This window comes from Hyperoodon ampullatus, assembly GCF_949752795.1.
Source record: "Hyperoodon ampullatus genome assembly, chromosome: 2".
Taxonomy (NCBI): domain Eukaryota; kingdom Metazoa; phylum Chordata; class Mammalia; order Artiodactyla; family Ziphiidae; genus Hyperoodon; species Hyperoodon ampullatus.
The window spans coordinates 151,857,466-151,882,167 of NC_136915.1; the positions used below are offsets into that span (position 1 = coordinate 151,857,466).

General features: G+C 54.0%; 4 protein-coding genes across 4 annotated transcripts; all 4 read left to right on the forward strand.

Moving 5' to 3' along the window:
• Positions 1-767: 767 nt before the first annotated feature.
• Positions 768-2,549, forward strand: LOC307066203 (Golgi-associated RAB2 interactor protein 4-like; the record flags this gene model as incomplete). Its single annotated transcript, XM_079723303.1, has 2 exons — positions 768-1,496; positions 1,839-2,549. The coding sequence occupies 2 exons, from the start codon at positions 768-770 to the stop codon at positions 2,547-2,549; spliced, it is 1,440 nt and encodes a 479-aa protein (XP_079579429.1).
• Positions 2,550-11,927: 9,378 nt separating this feature from the next.
• On the forward strand, positions 11,928-13,709 carry LOC307066214 (Golgi-associated RAB2 interactor protein 4-like; the record flags this gene model as incomplete). Its single annotated transcript, XM_079723310.1, has 2 exons — positions 11,928-12,704; positions 12,999-13,709. 2 exons carry the CDS (start codon positions 11,928-11,930, stop codon positions 13,707-13,709), a joined length of 1,488 nt encoding a protein of 495 aa, XP_079579436.1.
• Positions 13,710-17,509: 3,800 nt separating this feature from the next.
• LOC307066225 (Golgi-associated RAB2 interactor protein 4-like) lies at positions 17,510-19,291 on the forward strand (the record flags this gene model as incomplete). Its single annotated transcript, XM_079723321.1, has 2 exons — positions 17,510-18,286; positions 18,581-19,291. The coding sequence occupies 2 exons, from the start codon at positions 17,510-17,512 to the stop codon at positions 19,289-19,291; spliced, it is 1,488 nt and encodes a 495-aa protein (XP_079579447.1).
• Positions 19,292-23,082: 3,791 nt separating this feature from the next.
• Positions 23,083-24,022, forward strand: LOC307066231 (Golgi-associated RAB2 interactor protein 4-like; the record flags this gene model as incomplete). The annotated part of the gene is made up of 2 exons (XM_079723332.1): positions 23,083-23,913; positions 24,005-24,022. The coding sequence occupies 2 exons, from the start codon at positions 23,083-23,085 to the stop codon at positions 24,020-24,022; spliced, it is 849 nt and encodes a 282-aa protein (XP_079579458.1).
• Between the last annotated feature and the right edge of the window lie 680 nt (positions 24,023-24,702).

Below are 24,702 nucleotides of genomic sequence, written 5' to 3' on the forward strand. Positions count from 1 at the left end.
AAGGACAGACTAAGGACCGCCACTGCCAACTCTGCCTTATTCGATACAATTAAACCATGAGCTTAAATGGTTCAAATTGATCCCATCATCTTACATTCCTATAGATTTCATCCAGTAGCTGAATTTGGGGGAGGAAAAGAAAAAGGACCCACACAAAACTTTCTCACTTGAAGACATTTTTTATTTTGGTAACGCACCTGAGTCCCTGGCAGGATGGGCCTGTCCTCCGCGGGGGCAATGGGGTGTTTGGGAGAGGATGGGGGCCCTGCCCTGAGGGGGCAGCTGGGGGATGAGGCAAAGGGCTTTGTGACACTGATAGGTCACAAAGGGCTTTGTGACACTGATAGGTCACAAAGGGCATCAGAGGATAAATAGGCTGTGCCAGGGGGTTAGGCTGACAAAGTGGTTACTTCTCTCGCTAGGACGGAAGTTCACCACAGCCTCTTGGGGAGATAAAAACCCAGAAGCAGAAGTGAGGTGAGGCGGAGGGGGAGCCTACCGTACCTCTCGACACACTTGAAGAGAGCCTGGGCTCCAGGCGCCCTACAGCGTCCCCACTGTGATCATCTGTGCCCCTACCCACACCCCTGCCTCTGGGAGACCCTGAGGCAAACGTGGGGGCCTGTGGGGCGGGCTTGGAAGACCTGCCGTACGGCCGCCTGTGTGACGCAGGAGCATCGCAGCTCGCTCTTCTGCCAGTGAGGCCGAGGGAGGGAAGAGCCAGGGACCCGCCTTAACCGCGCTGCCTGTCGTGATCAAAGACAGCCATGAGTGGGGACTCTCTGCTCCCGTATCACACGGCCCGGAGCAGCACCTGGGTGGACCTGTTCAACACCACCACGGGGAAGCTGCAGCAGCAACTGCACAAGGGCGAATACCACATATTCAAGTACGCAGCAATATTCGAGAGCGACTTCATCCAGGTCACGAAGAGGGGAGAAGCGATTGACGTGCACAACTGGGGCGGCATGGTGACCATGGGCATCACATCCACCAGCCCCGTCCTCCCGCTCCCAGACATCATGCTGCTGGCCCGACGGGCCACCGGCTGTGAAAAGCACGCCGAGCGCAGCCCGGCCACCAAGGGCAAGAGCCACAAGGCTGCAAAGACCTTAGAGCTCACCAGGCTCCTTCCCTTGGAGCTCGTGAGGATCTCCACTCACAATCGTGAGAAACAACAGCTGCGCGTGAAGCTTGCCACTGGCCGCTGCTTCTACCTGCAGCTGTGTCCCCCTCTGGACACGCGGGAAGACCTCTTCGCCGAGTGGGAACAGCTGATTGACCTCCTGCGACCACCAGTGGACAGTGAAAGCAACACCTATGCCGTTCCCGTCTGGGACATGACCTGCGTGCCTGTGTTCGAGGAGGAGGAGGACGGGAGGAGCCCGGCCGTGGAGGATTTCCAAGGAAAGGGGCGTCAGGACCAGGTGAGCGTCAGCAGCCTCCACACGTGCCCTGAGGTGGCCGGGGCCACGTCTGCAGCTTTTGCGGGGGGCGAAGGGATCCAACTGGACTCCCACAAGCCCGATACCATGCCCGATGTGGCCACTGCGAAAGCAAAACCTACTACAGGGCTTGACAAAGCGTCTGCATCGCGGGCAACGACAAAGGTGGAGACAGCAGGGGTGGCAGGAGGCACCGCAGCGGGTGCTTTGAGCTCGGCAGTGATCAAGTCTCCTGCCGCTGAAGAGCAGAGCACGGCCATAGCAGCCACAGCCAGCGACGGGCCTGGAGGAAGCAAAACCAACATAGCCACTGGGGACACCGCCAGAACATCCCTGAGGAGCGGGAAAACGGCCTTGGCAGGTGCTGAGAACAATCCACAGTATGCTTCCAGCACGTCCACCAGCCTCTCGCCAGGGGCCGGCATGACTGTGGTCGGAGCAGAACCTACCAGCAAGACTGTCAAAGGAAGAGCCGACAAGGACGATGACGGGACCCTCGTCTCAAGCTTGCCACAGGAAGGCAAAGTGAGCGAACAGGATGGCAGCTCACAGAGAGTGTCCCAGGCCCACAAGGGAAGAAGGGAGAGGAGGGAGCACTGGGGAGAGGACAGAGCTCTTACGAGCCCCTCGCTCTGCAGTTCCGTGGAAAGCCACCACAAGGCAGCGGGGAGCAAGACAATCCCCAAAGCAGCTGGCCCAGGCTCAGGCGGCCGCAGAGCCACTAGAGATGACCAAAAGGCCAAAGGCCACGGCAGCCCGGGCGGCAGCGAGCAGGGCACTGCTCCCAAAGGCATCAGCCGTGCTCCCATCACCAGCGAGTCCAAGACCTCGCACAGATCGGGCAGGAGCTTATCTCCAGCGCGTTCGGGTCCCACCACCAACATACTCAGCAGGATCAGCTCTTGCTTCAGGAATATGAGAGCCAGACTTACAAAAAAGACAGTGGCCTCATCACGAAATAAACATGGGAGCATCCTGGCGAAGCCAGTGGAAGGGACCCGAATGGAGGCCATCACAGAGACAGCAGAGAGTGGCCAGGGGCTGGAAATCACTGGTGTCACATCTGAGACCATGGAGCCAGTGACCGTTGAAGCCCATCAATAGGACCTAGAGCTGGGAGCTGCAAAGGGGACCAGGGCTCTGGGAAATACCCCTGGAGAGCCCATTTCAGCTTCCTTACTGCAATTTAAATAAAAAAACATGCAGTCTGAGAATGCACGCAGTGTTTTGTCTGAATTTCTACGTCCCGGAGCACAGCCGTAGCCTCACAGTGGATTCTGTGATGTCAGCTGTGCCACAGTCTGAGACCCAGTGTCCAGGCAAGGGCAGCCCCACCTCACACGCATGCTCAGCACCAACAGCACTTGGCTTCCATCTGGCTTCCACTCCTTTCTGGCTTTGCCCCTCAGGGCCATGGCTCAAAGTCAGACTATGGTCTGGGAAGCTCTCCTTCACTATCCCCCTATTCTTTCTGTTTTTTTGTTTGTTTGTTTGTTTTTTGCGGTACGCGGGCCACTCACTGTTGTGGCCTCTCCCGTCGCGGAGCACAGGCTCCGGACGAGCAGGCCCAGCGGTCATGGCTCACGGGCCCAGCCGCTACGCGTCATGTGGGATCTTCCAGGACCGGGGCACGAACTCATGTTCCCTGCATCCGCAGGTGGACTCTCAACCACTGCGCCACCAGGGAATCCCCCCCTATTCTTTTTATAAACGCTTAGTCCCCCTGAAGGTCTGTAAACAGAGCCAGAACAGGACTCATGTCCCCTCGGGCTATTCAGTGGACAGAAATAAGGGCGGCAGTATTAGCTAGCAATCAGAACAGCAAGCACTCTCATCTAGACTTAGCCGTTCCCTGCCCAGGTATATACCCTGGAGAAACACACATGTTCTAAGAAACAACTCTGAGAATGTTTAGAGCAAAAATAACTTAACAGCAAAACACGGGAAACAGCCCAAATTTCCATCCGCAGAATTCATACAGCAGGATAGGATGAGACTGGATTATTCAATAGTGAAAAATAAATGAGCTACACATATTAGCATAGATCAACTTCTCATGATTTTTAAAAACATCAAAAGAATGGGATAAAGTTCCACTCATGGAACCATTCTGAAACAAGCTCAAACAACGGATTGCATAGGGTACATGTTTAAAACAACGGTAGCTAAAAATGAGGGAAGAGTAAACACAAAATTGAGGACAGTTTTCTCTAGGGTGGAAAGGCTAGGTCAAGGAGGTGGACACAAGGCTGTTAGTGCTGCTGGGAATTGTTCTGTCTCTTAAGCAAGATGGTAGGTACACAGGTGTTGTATTTTTCACATTTTACTAACTCTGAAATCAGGATGGTCCTACAATCACCGTGGCAGTTGTGATGAAGTTATTGCCAATGCCTTTCTCTTTTAATCACTTGTATTTATGCACAAAAGTGATGTCAGAAAGGCTTGGCATCTTTAAATTACATTTATTTAAGGTAAAGTACAAGAACACTTGTTTGGTTATTAGGAAAAGAAGGAACGATATGCCTATTTTACAGATGAGAACACTGAGGCTCAGAGAAGGTAACCTGCTCCAGTCGCACAATGGGATCTTTGCAGAACAGTGATCCACCAGCCCACTTCTCTATGCAAAGCCCTGTCTGTCTGTAGTTTAAGAAGGAAGCAAGCAAACAAGCCTGAGATAGGACCAGCACAAGAACCCGAGGCACCACCATTCTTACCATCATGTTCCAAAACTACAGAGATGAGCATCAATTTTACTAGATTGAGGGGAGGGAGGGGTGGGGGCTGGGAGCCGGTTTTCGAACTTCAGTGAGCTCACAGCTCTTAGCTGGCCTTATCTCGAGAGCATCCAGTCCACCCTTGAGCTGTGTCTGGCTCCCACGCTTCTACCTCTAGCCTCTGGCATGACCCGGGCTGCGGCCAGAAACAGGCTCCCACCTGGAATTCCAGCGTTCACTCCTGGAACGTCCAGCGTCCAGTCCTCCTCCAGCCACTAATTCAACTTTTGAATGCCCTGCTCAGAAGGGTTTCTCCACACCAAACCTGCAGGCACTTTTTTCTTCTGGGGCTCCAAAACCAAATCCTTAAACCTCACATGAGGGAGAGTATTTCTTAGGTCAGAGCATCCTTGTTGATTGGACCTACAGTTTGTGACTTCCACAGACCTCATCACGGGAGGCTGGGGAGAGGTCTCTTCTGTTGGTGGACGGAATGGTGGGCACTTGGTGGGGAGCACTGATGAGAAAGGGAGCCAGCCCAACACCTACACATGTGCACTGTTTCCCCTGGCCAAACAAGGTTCCTGACCCCAGAATTAACCCAGAGTTTCCGAGAAGACTAGGAGCTGCAGGGAGCCACAATTAATGCTTTACTCTCCACCAGCTTTTCCTTGGACCCAAGGAGGAGAAGTTACAAAAAGATCACATCACGCTCCTTTGATCTTATGATTTCCACACAGGCAAGTGCAGGGAAACACTAGTCTGAAGGAAGAAAATGCATTAAAAACACGTGCATAGGGACTTCGCTGGTGGCGCAGTGGTTAAGAATCCGCCTGCCGACACGGGGGACCCGGGTTCGAGCCCTGGTCCACGAAGATCCCACATGCCACGGAGCAACTAAGCCCGTGCGCCACAACTACCGAGGTCCGCACGCCTAGAGCCCGTGCTCCCCAACAAGAGAAGCCAAAAATAAATAATAAAATAAATTTACAGGGAAAAAAAATAACAACACGTGCACAGCCCTTAGCTGTTTATAAAGTTCTTGAATGTGTGTGCCCCCTTCCGATTCTCACGTCTTTCCATTTTGCAGATAAGCAAACGGAAGTTCAGAGCATTTAAAGGACTTGCTCAAGGTGGCAGGTGATGGTGCAGAGAGGGAGCTACCTCGGTGCAACAACTTTCAGACAGTGTGCCACCCCGGTCCCGCACAGAGGTACACAGATGGTGGAGGAGACAGGACAGCACGAGTAATGATCACAACTCTGAGTGACAAATACAATGAGAGGCGTGTGTTTGGGGACTGGGTCTATTCAGAGGAGGGGGTCTGGGGCATGGGAAGGAGTTCTGGGTTAGGGAAGGCTTCACAGGGGAATTGGCACTCACCATCGTCCACGTTTACTGAGATTTTATGAAAGGACAGACTAAGGACCGCCACTGCCAACTCTGCCTTATTCGATACAATTAAACCATGAGCTTAAATGGTTCAAATTGATCCCATCATCTTACATTCCTATAGATTTCATCCAGTAGCTGAATTTGGGGGAGGAAAAGAAAAAGGACCCACACAAAACTTTCCCACTTGAAGACATTTTTTATTTTGGTAACGCACCTGAGTCCCTGGCAGGATGGGCCTGTCCTCCGCGGGGGCAATGGGGTGTTTGAGAGAGGATGGGGGCCCTGCCCTGAGGGGGCAGCTGGGGGATGAGGCAAAGGGCTTTGTGACCGTGATAGGTCACAAAGGGCTTTGTGACACTGATAGGTCACAAAGGGCATCAGAGGATAAATAGGCTGTGCCAGGGTAGGTTAGGCTGACAAAGTGGTTACTTCTCTCGCTAGGACGGAAGTTCACCACAGCCTCTTGGGGAGATAAAAACCCAGAAGCAGAAGTGAGGTGAGGCGGAGGGGGAGCCTACCGTACCTCTCGACACACTTGAAGAGAGTCAGCCTGGGCTCCAGGCGCCCTACAGCGTCCCCACTGTGATCATCTGTGCCCCTACCCACACCCCTGCCTCTGGGAGACCCTGAGGCAAACGTGGGGGCCTGTGGGGCGGGCTTGGAAGACCTGCCGTACGGCCGCCTGTGTGACGCAGGAGCATCGCAGCTCGCTCTTCTGCCAGTGAGGCCGAGGGAGGGAAGAGCCAGGGACCCGCCTTAACCGCGCTGCCTGTCGTGATCAAAGACAGCCATGAGTGGGGACTCTCTGCTCCCGTATCACACGGCCCGGAGCAGCACCTGGGTGGACCTGTTCAACACCACCACGGGGAAGCTGCAGCAGCAACTGCACAAGGGCGAATACCACATATTCAAGTACGCAGCAATATTCGAGAGCGACTTCATCCAGGTCACAAAGAGGGGAGAAGCGATTGACGTGCACAACTGGGGCGGCATGGTGACCATGGGCATCACATCCACCAGCCCCGTCCTCCCACTCCCAGACATCATGCTGCTGGCCCGACGGGCCACCGGCTGTGAAAAGCACGCCGAGCGCAGCCCGGCCACCAAGGGCAAGAGCCACAAGGCTGCAAAGACCTTAGAGCTCACCAGGCTCCTTCCCTTGGAGTTCGTGAGGATCTCCACTCACAATCGTGAGAAACAACAGCTGCGCGTGAAGCTTGCCACTGGCTGCTGCTTCTACCTGCAGCTGTGTCCCCCTCTGGACGCGCGGGAAGACCTCTTCGCCGAGTGGGAACAGCTGATTGACCTCCTGCGACCACCAGTGGACAGTGAAAGCAACACCTATGCCGTTCCCATCTGGGACATGACCTGCGTGCCTGTGTTTGAGGAGGAGGAGGACGGGAGGAGCCCGGCCGTGGAGGATTTCCAAGGAAAGGGGCGTCAGGACCAGGTGAGCGTCAGCAGCCTCCACACGTGCCCTGAGGTGGCCGGGGCCATGTCTGCAGCTTTTGCGGGGGGCGAAGGGATCCAACTGGACTCCCACAAGCCCGATACCACGACCGATGTGGCCAGTGCGAAAGCAAAACCTACTACAGGGCTTGACAAAGCGTCCGCATCGCGGGCAACGACAAAGGTGGAGACAGCAGGGGTGGCAGGAGGCACCGCAGCGGGTGCTTTGAGCTCGGCAGTGATCAAGTCTCCTGCCGCTGAAGAGCAGAGCACGGCCATAGCAGCCACAGCCAGCGACGGGCCTGGAGGAAGCAAAACCAACATAGCCACTGGGGACACCGCCAGAACATCCCGGAGGAGCGGGAAAACGGCCTTGGCAGGTGCTGAGAACAATCCACAGTATGCTTCCAGCACGTCCACCAGCCTCTCGCCAGGGGCCGGCATGACTGTGGTCGGAGCAGAACCTACCAGCAAGACTGTCAAAGGAAGAGCCGACAAGGACGATGACGGGACCCTCGTCTCAAGCTTGCCACAGGAAGGCAAAGTGAGCGAACAGGATGGCAGCTCACAGAGAGTGTCCCAGGCCCACAAGGGAAGAAGAGAGAGGAGGGAGCACTGGGGAGAGGACAGAGCTCTTACGAGCCCCTCGCTCTGCAGTTCCGTGGAAAGCCACCACAAGGCAGCGGGGAGCAAGACAGTCCCCAAAGCAGCTGGCCCAGGCTCAGGCGGCCGCAGAGCCACTAGAGATGACCAAAAGGCCAAAGGCCACGGCAGCCCGCGGGGCAGCGAGCAGGGCACTGCTCCCAAAGGCATCAGCCGTGCTCCCATCACCAGCGAGTCCAAGACCTCGCACAGATCGGGCAGGAGCTTATCTCCAGCGCGTTCGGGTCCCACCACCAACATACTCAGCAGGATCAGCTCTTGCTTCAGGAATATGAGAGCCAGACTTACAAAAAAGACAGTGGCCTCATCACGAAATAAACATGGGAGCATCCTGGCGAAGCCAGTGGAAGGGACCCGAATGGAGGCCATCACAGAGACAGCAGAGAGTGGCCAGGGGCTGGAAATCACTGGTGTCACATCTGAGACCATGGAGCCAGTGACCGCTGAAGCCCATCAATAGGACCTAGAGCTGGGAGCTGCAAAGGGGACCAGGGCTCTGGGAAATACCCCTGGAGAGCCCATTTCAGCTTCCTTACTGCAATTTAAATAAAAAAACATACAGTCTGAGAATGCACGCAGTGTTTTGTCTGAATTTCTAGGTCCCGAAGCACAGCCGTAGCCTCACAGTGGATTCTGTGATGTCAGCTGTGCCACAGTCTGAGACCCAGTGTCCAGGCAAGGGCAGCCCCACCTCACACGCATGCTCAGTGCCAACAGCAGTTGGCTCCCATCTGGCTTCCACTCCTTTCTGGCTTTGCCCCTCAGGGCCATGGCTCAAAGTCAGACTATGGTCTGGGAAGCTCTCCTTCACTATCCCCCTATTCTTTCTGTTTTGTTTTTGTTTTGTTTTGTTTTTTGCGGTACGCGGGCCACTCACTGTTGTGGCCTCTCCCGTCGCGGAGCACAGGCTCCGGACGAGCAGGCCCAGCGGCCATGGCTCACGGGCCCAGCCGCTCCGCGGCACGTGGGATCTTCCAGGACCGGGGCACGAACTCATGTTCCCTGCATCCGCAGGTGGACTCTCAACCACTGCGCCACCAGGGAATCCCCCCCTATTCTTTTTATAAACGCTTAGTCCCCCTGAAGGTCTGTAAACAGAGCCAGAACAGGACTCATGTCCCCTCGGGCTATTCAGTGGACAGAAATAAGGGCGGCAGTATTAGCTAGCAATCAGAACAGCAAGCACTCTCATCTAGACTTAGCCGTTCCCTGCCCAGGTATATACCCTGGAGAAACACACATGTTCTAAGAAACAACTCTGAGAATGTTTAGAGCAAAAATAACTTAACAGCAAAACACGGGAAACAGCCCAAATTTCCATCCGCAGAATTCATACAGCAGGATATGATGAGATTGGAATATTCAATAGTGAAAAATAAATGAGCTACACACATTAGCATAGACCAACTTCTCATGATTTTTAAAAACATCAAAAGAATGGGATACAGTTCCACTCATGGAACCATTCTGAAACAAGCTCAAACAACAGATTGCATAGGGTACATGTTTAAAACAACGGTAGCTAAAAATGAGGGAAGAGTAAACACAAAATTGAGGACAGTTTTCTCTAGGGTGGAAAGGCTAGGTCAAGGAGGTGGACACAAGGCTGTTAGTGCTGCTGGGAATTGTTCTGTCTCTTAAGCAAGATGGTAGGTACACAGGTGTTGTATTTTTCACATTTTACTAACTCTGAAATCAGGATGGTCCTACAATCACCGTGGCAGTTGTGATGAAGTTATTGCCAATGCCTTTCTCTTTTTTCACTTTTATTTATGCACAAAAGTGATGTCAGAAAGGCTTGGCATCTTTAAATTACATTTATTTAAGGTAAAGTACAAGAACACTTGTTTGGTTATTAGGAAAAGAAGGAACGATATGCCTATTTTACAGATGAGAACACTGAGGCTCAGAGAAGGTAACCTGCTCCAGTCGCACAATGGGATCTTTGCAGAACAGTGATCCACCAGCCCACTTCTCTATGCAAAGCCCTGTCTGTCTGTAGTTTAAGAAGGAAGCAAGCAAACAAGCCTGAGATAGGACCAGCACAAGAACCCGAGGCACCACCATTCTTACCATCATGTTCCAAAACTACAGAGATGAGCATCAATTTTACTAGATTGAGGGGAGGGAGGGGTGGGGGCTGGGAGCCGGTTTTCGAACTTCAGTGAGCTCACAGCTCTTAGCTGGCCTTATCTCGAGAGCATCCAGTCCACCCTTGAGCTGTGTCTGGCTCCCACGCTTCTACCTCTAGCCTCTGGCATGACCCGGGCTGCGGCCAGAAACAGGCTCCCACCTGGAATTCCAGCGTTCACTCCTGGAACGTCCAGCGTCCAGTCCTCCTCCAGCCACTAATTCAACTTTTGAATGCCCTGCTCAGAAGGGTTTCTCCACACCAAACCTGCAGGCACTTTTTTCTTCTGGGGCTCCAAAACCAAATCCTTAAACCTCACATGAGGGAGAGTATTTCTTAGGTCAGAGCATCCTTGTTGATTGGACCTACCGTTTGTGACTTCCACAGACCTCATCACGGGAGGCTGGGGAGAGGTCTCTTCTGTTGGTGGACGGAATGGTGGGCACTTGGTGGGGAGCACTGATGAGAAAGGGAGCCAGCCCAACACCTACACATGTGCACTGTTTCCCCTGGCCAAACAAGGTTCCTGACCCCAGAATTAACCCAGAGTTTCCGAGAAGACTAGGAGCTGCAGGGAGCCGCAATTAATGCTTTACTCTCCACCAGCTTTTCCTTGGACCCAAGGAGGAGAAGTTACAAAAAGATCACATCACACTCCTTTGATCTTATGATTTCCACACAGGCAAGTGCAGGGAAACACTAGTCTGAAGGAAGAAAATGCATTAAAAACACGTGCATAGGGACTTCGCTGGTGGCGCAGTGGTTAAGAATCCGCCTGCCGACACGGGGGACCCGGGTTCGAGCCCTGGTCCAGGAAGATCCCACACGCCACGGAGCAACTAAGCCCGTGCGCCACAACTACCGAGGTCCGCACGCCTACAGCCCGTGCTCCCCAACAAGAGAAGCCAAAAATAAATAATAAAATAAATTTACAGGGAAAAAAAAAAACAACACGTGCACAGCCCTTAGCTGTTTATAAAGTTCTTGAATGTGTGTGCCCCCTTCCGATTCTCACGTCTTTCCATTTTGCAGATAAGCAAACGGAAGTTCAGAGCATTTAAAGGACTTGCTCAAGGTGGCAGGTGATGGTGCAGAGAGGGAGCTACCTCGGTGCAACAACTTTCAGACAGTGTGCCACCCCGGTCCCGCACAGAGGTACACAGATGGTGGAGGAGACAGGACAGCACGAGTAATGATCACAACTCTGAGTGACAAATACAATGAGAGGCGTGTGTTTGGGGACTGGGTCTATTCAGAGGAGGGGGTCTGGGGCATGGGAAGGAGTTCTGGGTTAGGGAAGGCTTCACAGGGGAATTGGCACTCACCATCGTCCACGTTTACTGAGATTTTATGAAAGGACAGACTAAGGACCGCCACTGCCAACTCTGCCTTATTCGATACAATTAAACCATGAGCTTAAATGGTTCAAATTGATCCCATCATCTTACATTCCTATAGATTTCATCCAGTAGCTGAATTTGGGGGAGGAAAAGAAAAAGGACCCACACAAAACTTTCCCACTTGAAGACATTTTTTATTTTGGTAACGCACCTGAGTCCCTGGCAGGATGGGCCTGTCCTCCGCGGGGGCAATGGGGTGTTTGAGAGAGGATGGGGGCCCTGCCCTGAGGGGGCAGCTGGGGGATGAGGCAAAGGGCTTTGTGACCGTGATAGGTCACAAAGGGCTTTGTGACACTGATAGGTCACAAAGGGCATCAGAGGATAAATAGGCTGTGCCAGGGTAGGTTAGGCTGACAAAGTGGTTACTTCTCTCGCTAGGACGGAAGTTCACCACAGCCTCTTGGGGAGATAAAAACCCAGAAGCAGAAGTGAGGTGAGGCGGAGGGGGAGCCTACCGTACCTCTCGACACACTTGAAGAGAGTCAGCCTGGGCTCCAGGCGCCCTACAGCGTCCCCACTGTGATCATCTGTGCCCCTACCCACACCCCTGCCTCTGGGAGACCCTGAGGCAAACGTGGGGGCCTGTGGGGCGGGCTTGGAAGACCTGCCGTACGGCCGCCTGTGTGACGCAGGAGCATCGCAGCTCGCTCTTCTGCCAGTGAGGCCGAGGGAGGGAAGAGCCAGGGACCCGCCTTAACCGCGCTGCCTGTCGTGATCAAAGACAGCCATGAGTGGGGACTCTCTGCTCCCGTATCACACGGCCCGGAGCAGCACCTGGGTGGACCTGTTCAACACCACCACGGGGAAGCTGCAGCAGCAACTGCACAAGGGCGAATACCACATATTCAAGTACGCAGCAATATTCGAGAGCGACTTCATCCAGGTCACAAAGAGGGGAGAAGCGATTGACGTGCACAACTGGGGCGGCATGGTGACCATGGGCATCACATCCACCAGCCCCGTCCTCCCACTCCCAGACATCATGCTGCTGGCCCGACGGGCCACCGGCTGTGAAAAGCACGCCGAGCGCAGCCCGGCCACCAAGGGCAAGAGCCACAAGGCTGCAAAGACCTTAGAGCTCACCAGGCTCCTTCCCTTGGAGTTCGTGAGGATCTCCACTCACAATCGTGAGAAACAACAGCTGCGCGTGAAGCTTGCCACTGGCCGCTGCTTCTACCTGCAGCTGTGTCCCCCTCTGGACGCGCGGGAAGACCTCTTCGCCGAGTGGGAACAGCTGATTGACCTCCTGCGACCACCAGTGGACAGTGAAAGCAACACCTATGCCGTTCCCGTCTGGGACATGACCTGCGTGCCTGTGTTCGAGGAGGAGGAGGACGGGAGGAGCCCGGCCGTGGAGGATTTCCAAGGAAAGGGGCGTCAGGACCAGGTGAGCGTCAGCAGCCTCCACACGTGCCCTGAGGTGGCCGGGGCCACGTCTGCAGCTTTTGCGGGGGGCGAAGGGATCCAACTGGACTCCCACAAACCCGATACCATGCCCGATGTGGCCACTGCGAAAGCAAAACCTACTACAGGGCTTGACAAAGCGTCCGCATCGCGGGCAACGACAAAGGTGGAGACAGCAGGGGTGGCAGGAGGCACCGCAGCGGGTGCTTTGAGCTCGGCAGTGATCAAGTCTCCTGCCGCTGAAGAGCAGAGCACGGCCATAGCAGCCACAGACAGCGACGGGCCTGGAGGAAGCAAAACCAACATAGCCACTGGGGACACCGCCAGAACATCCCTGAGGAGCGGGAAAACGGCCTTGGCAGGTGCTGAGAACAATCCACAGTATGCTTCCAGCACGTCCACCAGCCTCTCCCCAGGGGCCGGCATGACTGTGGTCGGAGCAGAACCTACCAGCAAGACTGTCAAAGGAAGAGCCGACAAGGACGATGACGGGACCCTCGTCTCAAGCTTGCCACAGGAAGGCAAAGTGAGCGAACAGGATGGAAGCTCACAGAGAGTGTCCCAGGCCCACAAGGGAAGAAGAGAGAGGAGGGAGCACTGGGGAGAGGACAGAGCTCTTACGAGCCCCTCGCTCTGCAGTTCCGTGGAAAGCCACCACAAGGCAGCGGGGAGCAAGACAGTCCCCAAAGCAGCTGGCCCAGGCTCAGGCGGCCGCAGAGCCACTAGAGATGACCAAAAGGCCAAAGGCCACGGCAGCCCGCGGGGCAGCGAGCAGGGCACTGCTCCCAAAGGCATCAGCCGTGCTCCCATCACCAGCGAGTCCAAGACCTCGCACAGATCGGGCAGGAGCTTATCTCCAGCGCGTTCGGGTCCCACCACCAACATACTCAGCAGGATCAGCTCTTGCTTCAGGAATATGAGAGCCAGACTTACAAAAAAGACAGTGGCCTCATCACGAAATAAACATGGGAGCATCCTGGCGAAGCCAGTGGAAGGGACCCGAATGGAGGCCATCACAGAGACAGCAGAGAGTGGCCAGGGGCTGGAAATCACTGGTGTCACATCTGAGACCATGGAGCCAGTGACCGTTGAAGCCCATCAATAGGACCTAGAGCTGGGAGCTGCAAAGGGGACCAGGGCTCTGGGAAATACCCCTGGAGAGCCCATTTCAGCTTCCTTACTGCAATTTAAATAAAAAAAACATACAGTCTGAGAATGCACGCAGTGTTTTGTCTGAATTTCTAGGTCCCGAAGCACAGCCGTAGCCTCACAGTGGATTCTGTGATGTCAGCTGTGCCACAGTCTTGAAACTCAGTGTCCAGGCAAGGGCAGCCCCACCTCACACGCATGCTCAGTGCCAACAGCAGTTGGCTTCCACCTGGCTTCCACTCCTTTCTGGCTTTGCCCCTCAGGGCCATGGCTCAAAGTCAGAGTATGGTCTGGGAAGCTCTCCCTCACTATCCCCCAATTCTTTCTGTTTTGTTTTTGTTTTGTTTTGTTTTTTGCGGTACGCGGGCCACTCACTGTTGTGGCCTCTCCCGTCGCGGAGCACAGGCTCCGGACGAGCAGGCCCAGCGGCCATGGCTCACGGGCCCAGCCGCTCCGCGGCATGTGGGATCTTCCAGGACCGGGGCACGAACTCATGTTCCCTGCATCCGCAGGTGGACTCTCAACCACTGCGCCACCAGGGAATCCCCCCCTATTCTTTTTATAAACGCTTAATCCCCCTGAAGGTCTGTATACAGAGCCAGAACAGGACTCATGTCCCCTCGGGCTATTCAGTGGACAGAAATAAGGGCGGCAGTATTAGCTAGCAATCAGAACAGCAAGCACTCTCATCTAGACTTAGCCGTTCCCTGCCCAGGTATATACCCTGGAGAAACACACATGTTCTAAGAAACAACTCTGAGAATGTTTAGAGCAAAAATAACTTAACAGCAAAACACGGGAAACAGCCCAAATTTCCATCCGCAGAATTCATACAGCAGGATATGATGAGATTGGAATATTCAATAGTGAAAAATAAATGAGCTACACACATTAGCATAGACCAACTTCTCATGATTTTTAAAAACATCAAAAGAATGGGATACAGTTCCACTCATGGAACCATTCTGAAACAAGCTCAAACAACAGATTGCATAGGGTACATGTTTAAAACAATGGTAGCTAAAAATGAGAGAAGAGTAAACACAAAATTGAGGACAGTTTTCTCTAGGGTGGAAAGGCTAGGTCAAGGAGGTGGACACAAGGCTGTTAGTGCTGCTGGGAATTGTTCTGTCTCTTAAGCAAGATGGTAGGTACACAGGTGTTGTATTTTTCACATTTTACTAACTCTGAAATCAGGATGGTCCTACAATCACCGTGGCAGTTGTGATGAAGTTATTGCCAATGCCTTTCTCTTTTTTCACTTTTATTTATGCACAAAAGTGATGTCAGAAAGGCTTGGCATCTTTAAATTACATTTATTTAAGGTAAAGTACAAGAACACTTGTTTGGTTATTAGGAAAAGAAGGAAAGATATGCCTATTTTACAGATGAGGACACTGAGGCTCAGAGAAGGTAACCTGCTCCAGTCGCACAATGGGATCTTTGCAGAACAGTGATCCACCAGCCCACTTCTCTATGCAAAGCCCTGTCTGTCTGTAGTTTAAGAAGGAAGCAAGCAAACAAGCCTGAGATAGGACCAGCACAAGAACCCGAGGCACCACCATTCTTACCATCATGTTCCAAAACTACAGAGATGAGCATCAATTTTACTAGATTGAGGGGAGGGAGGGGTGGGGGCTGGGAGCCGGTTTTCGAACTTCAGTGAGCTCACAGCTCTTAGCTGGCCTTATCTCGAGAGCATCCAGTCCACCCTTGAGCTGTGTCTGGCTCCCACGCTTCTACCTCTAGCCTCTGGCATGACCCGGGCTGCGGCCAGAAACAGGCTCCCACCTGGAATTCCAGCGTTCACTCCTGGAACGTCCAGCGTCCAGTCCTCCTCCAGCCACTAATTCAACTTTTGAATGCCCTGCTCAGAAGGGTTTCTCCACACCAAACCTGCAGGCACTTTTTTCTTCTGGGGCTCCAAAACCAAATCCTTAAACCTCACATGAGGGAGAGTATTTCTTAGGTCAGAGCATCCTTGTTGATTGGACCTACCGTTTGTGACTTCCACAGACCTCATCACGGGAGGCTGGGGAGAGGTCTCTTCTGTTGGTGGACGCAATGGTGGGCACTTGGTGGGGAGCACTGATGAGAAAGGGAGCCAGCCCAACACCTACACATGTGCACTGTTTCCCCTGGCCAAACAAGGTTCCTGACCCCAGAATTAACCCAGAGTTTCCGAGAAGACTAGGAGCTGCAGGGAGCCGCAATTAATGCTTTACTCTCCACCAGCTTTTCCTTGGACCCAAGGAGGAGAAGTTACAAAAAGATCACATCACACTCCTTTGATCTTATGATTTCCACACAGGCAAGTGCAGGGAAACACTAGTCTGAAGGAAGAAAATGCATTAAAAACACGTGCATAGGGACTTCGCTGGTGGCGCAGTGGTTAAGAATCCGCCTGCCGACACGGGGGACCCGGGTTCGAGCCCTGGTCCAGGAAGATCCCACATGCCACGGAGCAACTAAGCCCGTGCGCCACAACTACCGAGGTCCGCACGCCTACAGCCCGTGCTCCCCAACAAGAGAAGCCAAAAATAAATAATAAAATAAATTTACAGGGAAAAAAAAAAACAACACGTGCACAGCCCTTAGCTGTTTATAAAGTTCTTGAATGTGTGTGCCCCCTTCCGATTCTCACGTCTTTCCATTTTGCAGATAAGCAAACGGAAGTTCAGAGCATTTAAAGGACTTGCTCAAGGTGGCAGGTGATGGTGCAGAGAGGGAGCTACCTCGGTGCAACAACTTTCAGACAGTGTGCCACCCCGGTCCCGCACAGAGGTACACAGATGGTGGAGGAGACAGGACAGCACGAGTAATGATCACAACTCTGAGTGACAAATACAATGAGAGGCGTGTGTTTGGGGACTGGGTCTATTCAGAGGAGGGGGTCTGGGGCATGGGAAGGAGTTCTGGGTTAGGGAAGGCTTCACAGGGGAATTGGCACTCACCATCGTCCACGTTTACTGAGATTTTATGAAAGGACAGACTAAGGACCGCCACTGCCAACTCTGCCTTATTCGATACAATTAAACCATGAGCTTAAATGGTTCAAATTGATCCCATCATCTTACATTCCTATAGATTTCATCCAGTAGCTGAATTTGGGGGAGGAAAAGAAAAAGGACCCACACAAAACTTTCCCACTTGAAGACATTTTTTATTTTGGTAACGCACCTGAGTCCCTGGCAGGATGGGCCTGTCCTCCGCGGGGGCAATGGGGTGTTTGAGAGAGGATGGGGGCCCTGCCCTGAGGGGGCAGCTGGGGGATGAGGCAAAGGGCTTTGTGACCGTGATAGGTCACAAAGGGCTTTGTGACACTGATAGGTCACAAAGGGCATCAGAGGATAAATAGGCTGTGCCAGGGTAGGTTAGGCTGACAAAGTGGTTACTTCTCTCGCTAGGACGGAAGTTCACCACAGCCTCTTGGGGAGATAAAAACCCAGAAGCAGAAGTGAGGTGAGGCGGAGGGGGAGCCTACCGTACCTCTCGACACACTTGAAGAGAGTCAGCCTGGGCTCCAGGCGCCCTACAGCGTCCCCACTGTGATCATCTGTGCCCCTACCCACACCCCTGCCTCTGGGAGACCCTGAGGCAAACGTGGGGGCCTGTGGGGCGGGCTTGGAAGACCTGCCGTACGGCCGCCTGTGTGACGCAGGAGCATCGCAGCTCGCTCTTCTGCCAGTGAGGCCGAGGGAGGGAAGAGCCAGGGACCCGCCTTAACCGCGCTGCCTGTCGTGATCAAAGACAGCCATGAGTGGGGACTCTCTGCTCCCGTATCACACGGCCCGGAGCAGCACCTGGGTGGACCTGTTCAACACCACCACGGGGAAGCTGCAGCAGCAACTGCACAAGGGCGAATACCACATATTCAAGTACGCAGCAATATTCGAGAGCGACTTCATCCAGGTCACAAAGAGGGGAGAAGCGATTGACGTGCACAACTGGGGCGGCATGGTGACCATGGGCATCACATCCACCAGCCCCGTCCTCCCACTCCCAGACATCATGCTGCTGGCCCGACGGGCCACCGGCTGTGAAAAGCACGCCGAGCGCAGCCCGGCCACCAAGGGCAAGAGCCACAAGGCTGCAAAGACCTTAGAGCTCACCAGGCTCCTTCCCTTGGAGTTCGTGAGGATCTCCACTCACAATCGTGAGAAACAACAGCTGCGCGTGAAGCTTGCCACTGGCCGCTGCTTCTACCTGCAGCTGTGTCCCCCTCTGGACGCGCGGGAAGACCTCTTCGCCGAGTGGGAACAGCTGATTGACCTCCTGCGACCACCAGTGGACAGTGAAAGCAACACCTATGCCGTTCCCGTCTGGGACATGACCTGCGTGCCTGTGTTCGAGGAGGAGGAGGACGGGAGGAGCCCGGCCGTGGAGGATTTCCAAGGAAAGGGGCGTCAGGACCAGGTGAGCGTCAGCAGCCTCCACACGTGCCCTGAGGTGGCCGGGGCCACGTCTGCAGCTTTTGCGGGGGGCGAAGGGATCCAACTGGACTCCCACAAGCCCGATACCATGCCCGATGTGGCCACTGCGAAAGCAAAACCTACTACAGGGCTTGACAAAGCGTCCGCATCGCGGGCAACGACAAAGGTGGAGACAGCAGGGGTGGCAGGAGGCACCGCAGCGGGTGCTTTGAGCTCGGCAGTGATCAAGTCTCCTGCCGCTGAAGAGCAGAGCACGGCCATAGCAGCCACAGCCAGCGACGGGCCTGGAGGAAGCAAAACCAACATAGCCACTGGGGACACCGCCAGAACATCCCTGAGGAGCGGGAAAACGGCCTTGGCAGGTGCTGAGAACAATCCACAGTATGCTTCCAGCACGTCCACCAGCCTCTCGCCAGGGGCCGGCATGACTGTGGTCGGAGCAGAACCTACCAGCAAGACTGTCAAAGGAAGAGCCGACAAGGACGATGACGGGACCCTCGTCTCAAGCTTGCCACAGGAAGGCAAAGTGAGCGAACAGGATGGCAGCTCACAGAGAGTGTCCCAGGCCCACAAGGGAAGAAGAGAGAGGAGGGAGCACTGGGGAGAGGACAGAGCTCTTACGAGCCCCTCGCTCTGCAGTTCCGTGGAAAGCCACCACAAGGCAGCGGGGAGCAAGACAGTCCCCAAAGCAGCTGGCCCAGGCTCAGGCGGCCGCAGAGCCACTAGAGATGACCAAAAGGCCAAAGGCCACGGCAGCCCGCGGGGCAGCGAGCAGGGCACTGCTCCCAAAGGCATCAGCCGTGCTCCCATCACCAGCGAGTCCAAGACCTCGCACAGATCGGGCAGGAGCTTATCTCCAGCGCGTTCGGGTCCCACCACCAACATACTCAGCAGGATCAGCTCTTGCTTCAGGAATATGAGAGCCAGACTTACAAAAAAGACAGTGGCCTCATCACGAAATAAACATGGGAGCATCCTGGCGAAGCCAGTGGAAGGGACCCGAATGGAGGCCATCACAGAGACAGCAGAGAGTGGCCAGGGGCTGGAAATCACTGGTGTCACATCTGAGACCATGGAGCCAGTGACCGTTGAAGCCCATCAATAGGACCTAGAGCTGGGAGCTGCAAAGGGGACCAGGGCTCTGGGAAATACCCCTGGAGAGCCCATTTCAGCTTCCTTACTGCAATTTAAATAAAAAAACATACAGTCTGAGAATGCACGCAGTGTTTTGTCTGAATTTCTAGGTCCCGAAGCACAGCCGTAGCCTCACAGTGGATTCTGTGATGTCAGCTGTGCCACAGTCTGAGACCCAGTGTCCAGGCAAGGGCAGCCCCACCTCACACGCATGCTCAGTGCCAACAGCAGTTGGCTCCCATCTGGCTTCCACTCCTTTCTGGCTTTGCCCCTCAGGGCCATGGCTCAAAGTCAGACTATGGTCTGGGAAGCTCTCCTTCACTATCCCCCTATTCTTTCTGTTTTGTTTTTGTTTTGTTTTGTTTTTTGTGGTACGCGGGCCACTCACTGTTGTGGCCTCTCCCGTCGCGGAGCACAGGCTCCGGACGAGCAGGCCCAGCGGCCATGGCTCACGGGCCCAGCCGCTCCGCGGCACGTGGGATCTTCCAGGACCGGGGCACGAACTCATGTTCCCTGCATCCGCAGGTGGACTCTCAACCACTGCGCCACCAGGGAATCCCCCCCTATTCTTTTTATAAACGCTTAGTCCCCCTGAAGGTCTGTATACAGAGCCAGAACAGGACTCATGTCCCCTCGGGCTATTCAGTGGACAGAAATAAGGGCGGCAGTATTAGCTAGCAATCAGAACAGCAAGCACTCTCATCTAGACTTAGCCGTTCCCTGCCCAGGTATATACCCTGGAGAAACACACATGTTCTAAGAAACAACTCTGAGAATGTTTAGAGCAAAAATAACTTAACAGCAAAACACGGGAAACAGCCCAAATTTCCATCCGCAGAATTCATACAGCAGGATATGATGAGATTGGAATATTCAATAGTGAAAAATAAATGAGCTACACACATTAGCATAGACCAACTTCTCATGATTTTTAAAAACATCAAAAGAATGGGATACAGTTCCACTCATGGAACCATTCTGAAACAAGCTCAAACAACAGATTGCATAGGGTACATGTTTAAAACAACGGTAGCTAAAAATGAGAGAAGAGTAAACACAAAATTGAGGACAGTTTTCTCTAGGGTGGAAAGGCTAGGTCAAGGAGGTGGACACAAGGCTGTTAGTGCTGCTGGGAATTGTTCTGTCTCTTAAGCAAGATGGTAGGTACACAGGTGTTGTATTTTTCACATTTTACTAACTCTGAAATCAGGATGGTCCTACAATCACCGTGGCAGTTGTGATGAAGTTATTGCCAATGCCTTTCTCTTTTTTCACTTTTATTTATGCACAAAAGTGATGTCAGAAAGGCTTGGCATCTTTAAATTACATTTATTTAAGGTAAAGTACAAGAACACTTGTTTGGTTATTAGGAAAAGAAGGAAAGATATGCCTATTTTACAGATGAGGACACTGAGGCTCAGAGAAGGTAACCTGCTCCAGTCGCACAATGGGATCTTTGCAGAACAGTGATCCACCAGCCCACTTCTCTATGCAAAGCCCTGTCTGTCTGTAGTTTAAGAAGGAAGCAAGCAAACAAGCCTGAGATAGGACCAGCACAAGAACCCGAGGCACCACCATTCTTACCATCATGTTCCAAAACTACAGAGATGAGCATCAATTTTACTAGATTGAGGGGAGGGAGGGGTGGGGGCTGGGAGCCGGTTTTCGAACTTCAGTGAGCTCACAGCTCTTAGCTGGCCTTATCTCGAGAGCATCCAGTCCACCCTTGAGCTGTGTCTGGCTCCCACGCTTCTACCTCTAGCCTCTGGCATGACCCGGGCTGCGGCCAGAAACAGGCTCCCACCTGGAATTCCAGCGTTCACTCCTGGAACGTCCAGCGTCCAGTCCTCCTCCAGCCACTAATTCAACTTTTGAATGCCCTGCTCAGAAGGGTTTCTCCACACCAAACCTGCAGGCACTTTTTTCTTCTGGGGCTCCAAAACCAAATCCTTAAACCTCACATGAGGGAGAGTATTTCTTAGGTCAGAGCATCCTTGTTGATTGGACCTACAGTTTGTGACTTCCACAGACCTCATCACGGGAGGCTGGGGAGAGGTCTCTTCTGTTGGTGGACGGAATGGTGGGCACTTGGTGGGGAGCACTGATGAGAAAGGGAGCCAGCCCAACACCTACACATGTGCACTGTTTCCCCTGGCCAAACAAGGTTCCTGACCCCAGAATTAACCCAGAGTTTCCGAGAAGACTAGGAGCTGCAGGGAGCCGCAATTAATGCTTTACTCTCCACCAGCTTTTCCTTGGACCCAAGGAGGAGAAGTTACAAAAAGATCACATCACGCTCCTTTGATCTTATGATTTCCACACAGGCAAGTGCAGGGAAACACTAGTCTGAAGGAAGAAAATGCATTAAAAACACGTGCATAGGGACTTCGCTGGTGGCGCAGTGGTTAAGAATCCGCCTGCCGACACGGGGGACCCGGGTTCGAGCCCTGGTCCACGAAGATCCCACATGCCACGGAGCAACTAAGCCCGTGCGCCACAACTACCGAGGCCCGCACGCCTAGAGCCCGTGCTCCCCAACAAGAGAAGCCAAAAATAAATAATAAAATAAATTTACAGGAAAAAAAAAACACGTGCACAGCCTTTAGCTGTTTATAAAGTTCTTGAATGTGTGTGCCCCCTTCCGATTCTCACGTCTTTCCATTTTGCAGATAAGCAAATGGAAGTTCAGAGCATTTAAAGGACTTGCTCAAGGTGGCAGGTGATGGTGCAGAGAGGGAGCTACCTCGGTGCAACAACTTTCAGACAGTGTGCCACCCCGGTCCCGCACAGAGGTACACAGATGGTGGAGGAGACAGGACAGCACGAGTAATGATCACAACTCTGAGTGACAAAGACAATGAGAGGCGTGTGTTTGGGGACTGGATCTATTCAGAGGAGGGCGTCTGGGGCATGGGAAGGAGTTCTGGGTTAGGGAAGGCTTCACAGGGGAATTGGCACTCACCATCGTCCACGTTTACTGAGATTTTATGAAAGGACAGACTAAGGACCGCCACTGCCAACTCTGCCTTATTCGATACAATTAAACCATGAGCTTAAATGGTTCAAATTGATCCCATCATCTTACATTCCTATAGATTTCATCCAGTAGCTGAATTTGGGGGAGGAAAAGAAAAAGGACCCACACAAAACTTTCCCACTTGAAGACATTTTTTATTTTGGTAACGCACCTGAGTCCCTGGCAGGATGGGCCTGTCCTCCGCGGGGGCAATGGGGTGTTTGAGAGAGGATGGGGGCCCTGCCCTGAGGGGGCAGCTGGGGGATGAGGCAAAGGGCTTTGTGACAGTGATAGGTCACAAAGGGCTTTGTGACACTGATAGGTCACAAAGGGCATCAGAGGATAAATAGGCTGTGCCAGGGGGTTAGGCTGACAAAGTGGTTACTTCTCTCGCTAGGACGGAAGTTCACCACAGCCTCTTGGGGAGATAAAAACCCAGAAGCAGAAGTGAGGTGAGGCGGAGGGGGAGCCTACCGTACATCTCGACACACTTGAAGAGAGTCAGCCTGGGCTCCAGGCGCCCTACAGCGTCCCCACTGTGATCATCTGTGCCCCTACCCACACCCCTGCCTCTGGGAGACCCTGAGGCAAACGTGGGGGCCTGTGGGGCGGGCTTGGAAGACCTGCCGTACGGCCGCCTGTGTGACGCAGGAGCATCGCAGCTCGCTCTTCTGCCAGTGAGGCCGAGGGAGGGAAGAGCCAGGGACCCGCCTTAACCGCGCTGCCTGTCGTGATCAAAGACAGCCATGAGTGGGGACTCTCTGCTCCCGTATCACACGGCCCGGAGCAGCACCTGGGTGGACCTGTTCAACACCACCACGGGGAAGCTGCAGCAACAACTGCACAAGGGCGAATACCACATATTCAAGTACGCAGCAATATTCGAGAGCGACTTCATCCAGGTCACGAAGAGGGGAGAAGCGATTGACGTGCACAACTGGGGCGGCATGGTGACCATGGGCATCACATCCACCAGCCCCGTCCTCCCGCTCCCAGACATCATGCTGCTGGCCCGACGGGCCACCGGCTGTGAAAAGCACGCCGAGCGCAGCCCGGCCACCAAGGGCAAGAGCCACAAGGCTGCAAAGACCTTAGAGCTCACCAGGCTCCTTCCCTTGGAGTTCGTGAGGATCTCCACTCACAATCGTGAGAAACAACAGCTGCGCGTGAAGCTTGCCACTGGCCGCTGCTTCTACCTGCAGCTGTGTCCCCCTCTGGACGCGCGGGAAGACCTCTTCGCCGAGTGGGAACAGCTGATTGACCTCCTGCGACCACCAGTGGACAGTGAAAGCAACACCTATGCCGTTCCCGTCTGGGACATGACCTGCGTGCCTGTGTTCGAGGAGGAGGAGGACGGGAGGAGCCCGGCCGTGGAGGATTTCCAAGGAAAGGGGCGTCAGGACCAGGTGAGCGTCAGCAGCCTCCACACGTGCCCTGAGGTGGCCGGGGCCACGTCTGCAGCTTTTGCGGGGGGCGAAGGGATCCAACTGGACTCCCACAAGCCCGATACCATGCCCGATGTGGCCACTGCGAAAGCAAAACCTACTACAGGGCTTGACAAAGCGTCCGCATCGTGGGCAACGACAAAGGTGGAGACAGCAGGGGTGGCAGGAGGCACCGCAGCGGGTGCTTTGAGCTCGGCAGTGATCAAGTCTCCTGCCGCCGAAGAGCAGAGAACGGCCATAGCAGCCACAGCCAGCGACGGGCCTGGAGGAAGCAAAACCAACATAGCCACTGGGGACACCGCCAGAACATCCCTGAGGAGCGGGAAAACGGCCTTGGCAGGTGCTGAGAACAATCCACAGTATGCTTCCAGCACGTCCACCAGCCTCTCGCCAGGGGCCGGCATGACTGTGGTCGGAGCAGAACCTACCAGCAAGACTGTCAAAGGAAGAGCCGACAAGGACGATGACGGGACCCTCGTCTCAAGCTTGCCACAGGAAGGCAAAGTGAGCGAACAGGATGGCAGCTCACAGAGAGTGTCCCAGGCCCACAAGGGAAGAAGAGAGAGGAGGGAGCACTGGGGAGAGGACAGAGCTCTTACGAGCCCCTCGCTCTGCAGTTCCGTGGAAAGCCACCACAAGGCAGCGGGGAGCAAGACAGTCCCCAAAGCAGCTGGCCCAGGCTCAGGCGGCCGCAGAGCCACTAGAGATGACCAAAAGGCCAAAGGCCACGGCAGCCCGCGGGGCAGCGAGCAGGGCACTGCTCCCAAAGGCATCAGCCGTGCTCCCATCACCAGCGAGTCCAAGACCTCGCACAGATCGGGCAGGAGCTTATCTCCAGCGCGTTCGGGTCCCACCACCAACATACTCAGCAGGATCAGCTCTTGCTTCAGGAATATGAGAGCCAGACTTACAAAAAAGACA